The sequence below is a fragment of the Zychaea mexicana genome (assembly GCF_025766255.1).
Source record: "Zychaea mexicana strain RSA 1403 chromosome Unknown BDB00scaffold_18, whole genome shotgun sequence".
Taxonomy (NCBI): Eukaryota; Fungi; Mucoromycota; class Mucoromycetes; order Mucorales; family Lichtheimiaceae; genus Zychaea; species Zychaea mexicana.
This window is the reverse complement of record NW_026516681.1, coordinates 172,279-178,390: the sequence shown is the minus strand read 5'-3', so window position 1 is coordinate 178,390 and position 6,112 is coordinate 172,279. Positions and strand designations below refer to the sequence as shown.

Here is a 6,112-nt window from a genome sequence, read left to right as displayed (position 1 = left end):
TTTGAGAACTGTTCAACAGACGAAGGGAACTCGTATGGGCCAAATTTTTTGATTCTCGCCACTGAACCATTGGGGCAATCTAGAATGTACAAGGTCAGATTCCTTCCTATTTAGAGACTTGTGTTAATCGAAATTGAGAATTGAAATAGGGTATTAATCATTAACAATAAATTAATAAAAGGTTTTAATAATTATATATAAATAATTGTTTAAAAATATATAGGAAAAAATAAAAAATTAGATTATAATTTTTTTATTTTTAAAACTTTTAACTTTTTTTTTAACTTTTTTTTAATTCTTTAAAAGGTTTAAGTTCTGTATAAACCTTTTTAAATATTTTAAAGTGATATATCTTTTAATGTTTAATGTTTAATTTAAAAAGTGGCGGAATGGTAGTGAGCATACCCTCCTCTACCTGAGGAATACTTGGACAACTGGTAGCTTGACAGTGAAAGGAATAACAAATTAATTAGCAATTTATTGCTAAATTAATTGTTATGGATTGATACTCATAGAGAGATTTGGATAAGTTAAAAATCGATTTCGGGACCCCAAGGTGAATTACATCTTGCAGCTCTCCATTTGGTGCATGTTCTCCAAAATCAATTTTTTCCTATTCCTATAACTCTCTATATGTCTTTCACGCGAGAATTAAAATGGGAGGCAATGTGAGTACTAGATTATGCTTACCAGTTACGATGAAGCCAATGACCTTAAGGTCATGGGTCCTGATTGGCGCCATCTTTGACAAACTTGCCAGTATGTCTTTGAGCGTTCTTGGAAGCTTTAGTCTCCCTTCAATGGTAGCTTTTGTGTTGTGCTGGTCGTCAGAGCATGTCGCTTCCAGACAGCCATACTCATGAGCCCCATTAATAAAGATGAGGTCAACCTTTGTTCCTACTAGCTTTCTGTCCAGTAGACCCTCATCATCTGTCCTCCACGCTTCATTCTTTCTTACTGAGGAGCTAGAACTGGCCTTTTCACCAGTACATGCCAAAGTGATTGGTAAGTTAGGGTGATATAAATCATTAGATATCATGCCGTCGTATAGGTTCAAATACCTTTGCACTCGGAGCTTTGACTCATAGAAGCACAACTGGATAAATCCCCATTTCTGGTGAATCAGATCAGCTTCAATATCATCATTGGCTGGCAGAATATCATATAAGAACAAGTCTAAGATATTGATGATGGATATTTGAGCCCAGTACAAATCAGCTTGTTCGATGGGGTGGGGGTAATGGGTTTAACACGAAACAGTTATTTACATATCCTCCTTTAGAAGGAAAGAAAATAAACATACTTCTTTCCTTCTAGATAGGATCTTATTCAGACATACCTTTTTGAGGTAGATTCTATAAGTATCATTATTCAATGAGAAACTAAATGTCTTTATTTTTTTTTAAAAAATAGTGTTATTTAATGGATGCTATCTAATTTTATTAATTTATTAAAAGAAAATGTTTACAAAAATGTCTTTTAAAATCTTAGCGATCGCCCTATTCCCCCTTTGTATCCTGCGATTAACTTTAAACTTAGTTTGGGTTATTTCTAGTTATTGGTTTAAAATACTTATTTATAGATGTAATAGATTATTACAAACTTATTATTCTTTATTACAGAATAATATTCTATCTATTATTAAGTTTATTAAACATAAGTATTACTATTCTACAGATAAAAATCATTTTAGATTTGCATCTGTATTTTTAATTCCTAATAATCTAGTTGATTCTATTCATCTTTATTTTATAGAATTTATTCACTTCTTAAATAATAATCTTTCTAACATTTTTACAGGCTCTTTAGGTTCAGTATTACTAGGTTTATTAATTTATATTAGTTCTGCCCCTAATTCATCTAATACAAATCCTTCATCAAAAAATACTTTTAATGTTAATTTTGGAGATGGAGGTGCAGGGTCAAATAATCATCCATCAGATAGTAATTCTAATAATGATAAACTAATTACTTCTCCTGGAGTTGCTGCGGGAATTATTTCTAGAACAACAATAACTGCTGCAGTTAAAATTGCAAAAACAAATCCTAGAAATGGATTGTTTTTAGGTATTGTTGGTACTATTGGGGGTTTTGCTACTTATGGATTAGGTGAAATGATGAATCATAACTATGAAGAAAGAAAAAGAAAATGAGAGAAATGTATGAAAGAATGTATTATCACTCTATTGAAAGATCTGGTAGTCCTCTACCAGATGGAAACTTCAAAATTAATTCTCTAAATGAAAATAGCAATAATTTTGTAGAATTAATTTCAAATTTCATTGAAAATCCACAAGATGTATTTAACTTATTAAATGAATATTTTAGAGGTAGTAATGGAAATCCTACTCCTTTTTTTAATTTTATGTGTTTGTCTATTTACATTTATTGGAATTCTTGGTTGTTTCTTTTTAATTATAGGTATGTTAAGTAAACTAATTAAAATTGAAGAACAAGAATTTATTAAGAATAGACCTTTATTACATAAATTAGTTTGGCTTATTATTTCATTAAGAGATTGGAATAATTTTGTATTATTAATAATTATGTTATTATGTCATATTGGAATTTTAGTTATTTGCTATTATTTAAACGAATCATTCTGGGTTGATGATTCATATAAAAGATTATTATTATTATCTTATAATAATAATAAATAATCTCCCATGATATCAATATTTATTATTATTATTTTATAAAATTCTCCCCTGGTACCTTGATTTGTGCCTTCTTGTGGTGGTACTGTAAGTAGAGATAGTTAATCTTGAAACTAAATAAATCATTACTAAAAATTAAATGCTATCTAATGACTTACAGGATTTTTCATCTCCTAGCAGACGTTTGAACTTTTATTTAGGCAGAAGGGATTTAATTTTAGGCAGAGTGGACATGAATGTTAATCTAAGTGGATATGGATAAAAGTTAATCTGGACATGAATAATAATTGATCTGGACATGAATGAAAATCGAGCTGGACATGAATGAAAATTGATCTAGACATAAATGAAAATCGAGCTAGACATAAATGAAAATCGAGCTGGACATGAATAAAGATCGATCTGGACATGAGTAAAATCATTTTGGACAAAATAAAAAATCAATCTATACATAAATGAAAATCATTCTGGACAAGAATAATAATATATCTAAACATGAATAATAGACAACCTGGACATAATAACAGTCAACCTAGACATAATAGCAGTCAACCTGGACATAGTTTTAGTCAACTAAGACATAATAAAAGTGGAAGTAGATAATATATTAAGTGTAGCAGAGCATAATATTTGAGTACTTAAGATTTTCAATTCAAGTCAAGACATAATAGAAGTTAAGCAGTATAAAGCCAATGTCACGATATAGTAGTATGGCTGTTTCACTCATAACAAGAAGCTTGTAGGCTAATGTACAGGAAATGGCAAGGGTGCATCAGAGACTCAATACTATGCACATAAGCCTATTTTGCTGCTGTGGGAACGGGGCCTGAGCGTTTCCCCTCATTTCATTTTACCCAGGTTGAGTTTGAAACAAATTGGAGGGTGGTGGCTGAGGTAGGTGGAATGTGTGGGGTTTACTAGTAGCAGTAGGGAGGAAAAACCAACAACAGCCAAAGATCTCATTACCATTCGCCACGGTAAATCAACAGCTTCGACGCACACTTGTAAATGGCTCCTACTCTCTTCACGATGAATAAAAAACAAAGAAAACAAAACGGCACAATCCATGGATCTATTGAAAAACGAAATGAAGGTAACTGTTTTCTTAAAAAAAGCATGTGCTCATGATTTATAAGGAGTAGACCGCTGTTACTGCTGCTTAAAAAAACGCTGGGTAAGTGAACAAGGGAAGGAAAAGGTTGTCGGTTGTGCTTGAGGTATAGCTTTGGTGGAGATATGCCCATTCAGAATTACTGTTTCTTTCTCTTTTTCTATGTATATACTTATGCACCATCTTGTACTATTCCAACGTCAAACTTACGTGTGTAATACAACATCGTCCTCTACCTGCACAAACCATTCGTACTCACAACAAGAACGACGCCACAATCTTCTTCTCCATTACTCATACACAATCATATACAACATGACGCTGATCTGCCATTGATTTGCAAATATATAGCCTGACGCGATTACCTTTCACTATCATGTACGCCCATATTACACGATGACGACTATGACGCCGGTCTTTTGTTTTAATACTAGTACGCTCAAGCACATCATCATCGTAATGACGGTCATCTCTTTCTTTGCTGTTTGTATACACATCAATGCGATGATAATTATATTCCTATGATGCATACACACCACCACAACTATAACCCTCCTCTGCAATTCGCTGTACTCGCACACATATGATGGCAACGACGATTGCCTTTTTCGTTTTGCATATGCCAACACGAACATTGCCGGTCTTGATGGATAAGGTAGTTATATATGCTGATGGGTGGTATGTAGGGTTTTATTATTGTTACTGTAGATGTTATGGTTGGGTTAAAAAAATAAAAGTAAAAGATCATACATTATGTAGTCATTATGTTTCAGTTGTCTGCATAAACGGGTATGAGATGGGATTGCATGCTATTACAAGTGCTTCTATAAAAACTATAGATATAGCTCTGAGCGGTGATGATAATATAGCAGGGACAAAGAAGAAAAGGCGTTTGTTGTTATGAAGGAGGAAGTTTCTTTGCTATTACAACAGCAACTTTATTTGTTGTAATAACAACAACTATGAACAACCGACAAGTTACTACCCTTGACGACTCGCTACGCTCTCTCTCACTCGACTGTACATGGAGTTCTTGCACTCATTCCTAATGAAATCGTGTGCGTTCCTGCTGCTCGATGGCAGATCTTCAAGGATCGCATCTCGGAATTGTGTGGCTACAAATGGGTTCACAAACACGAGACTGTGCATGGCACCAGACGCTCTGCCACGCAATATCAATAATTACAATAACCATCCTTCACCACGAAACAACATCCTTCGCACTTGTAAAACTCTTATAGAACCTTCTTTGTTGTCTTTCTTATATAAGGGTCATCATACTTTATTTTCATCCAATCCACAGCAGCACAAAAGGAAAGAAACCCGTCAGTTATCCTTCCTGCTATCTACAGCTCATTTATCCATAAAAACCGGCGATGTTAACGTTGGTATATGCAAAAGGAGAAGAGTAATCGCGTCAGGCTGTATATTTACAAATCAATGGCAGATCAGCGTCATGTTGTATATGATTGTGTATGAGTAATGGAGAAGAAGATTGTGGCGTCGTTCTTGTTGTGAGTACGAATGGTTTGTGCAGGTAGAGGACGATGTTGTATTACACACGTAAGTTTGACGTTGGAATAGTACAAGATGGTGCATAAGTATATACATAGAAAAAGAGAAAGAAACAGTAATTCTGAATGGGCATATCTCCACCAAAGCTATACCTCAAGCACAACCGACAACCTTTTCCTTCCCTTGTTCACTTACCCAGCGTTTTTTTAAGCAGCAGTAACAGCGGTCTACTCCTTATAAATCATGAGCACATGCTTTTTTTAAGAAAACAGTTACCTTCATTTCGTTTTTCAATAGATCCATGGATTGTGCCGTTTTGTTTTCTTTATTTTTTATTCATCGTGAAGAGAGTAGGAGCCATTTACAAGTGTGCGTCGAAGCTGTTGATTTACCGTGGCGAATGGTAATGAGATCTTTGGCTGTTGTTGGTTTTTCCTCCCTGCTGCTACTAGTAAACCCCACACATTCCACCTACCTCAGCTACCACCCTCCAATTTGTTTCAAACTCAACCTAGGTAAAATGAAATGAGGGGAAACGCTCAGGCCCCGTTCCCACAGCAGCAAAATAGGCTTATGTGCATAGTATTGAGTCTCTGATGCACCCTTGCCATTTCCTGTACATTAGCCTACAAGCTTCTTGTTATGAGTGAAACAGCCATACTACTATATCGTGACATTGGCTTTATACTGCTTAACTTCTATTATGTCTTGACTTGAATTGAAAATCTTAAGTACTCAAATATTATGCTCTGCTACACTTAATATATTATCTACTTCCACTTTTATTATGTCTTAGTTGACTAAAACTATGTCCAGGTTGACTGCTATT

The 6,112-nt window shown here is 34.2% G+C and overlaps 1 protein-coding gene across 1 annotated transcript; it reads right to left on the bottom strand.

The window, feature by feature from the left end:
- Nucleotides 1-682: 682 nt before the first annotated feature.
- BDB00DRAFT_735937 (uncharacterized protein) lies at nucleotides 683-982 on the bottom strand (the record flags this gene model as incomplete). Its single annotated transcript, XM_053118387.1, has 1 exon — nucleotides 683-982. A coding segment is annotated over one exon (300 nt), but the record flags the coding sequence as incomplete, so codon positions are not given.
- Between the last annotated feature and the right edge of the window lie 5,130 nt (nucleotides 983-6,112).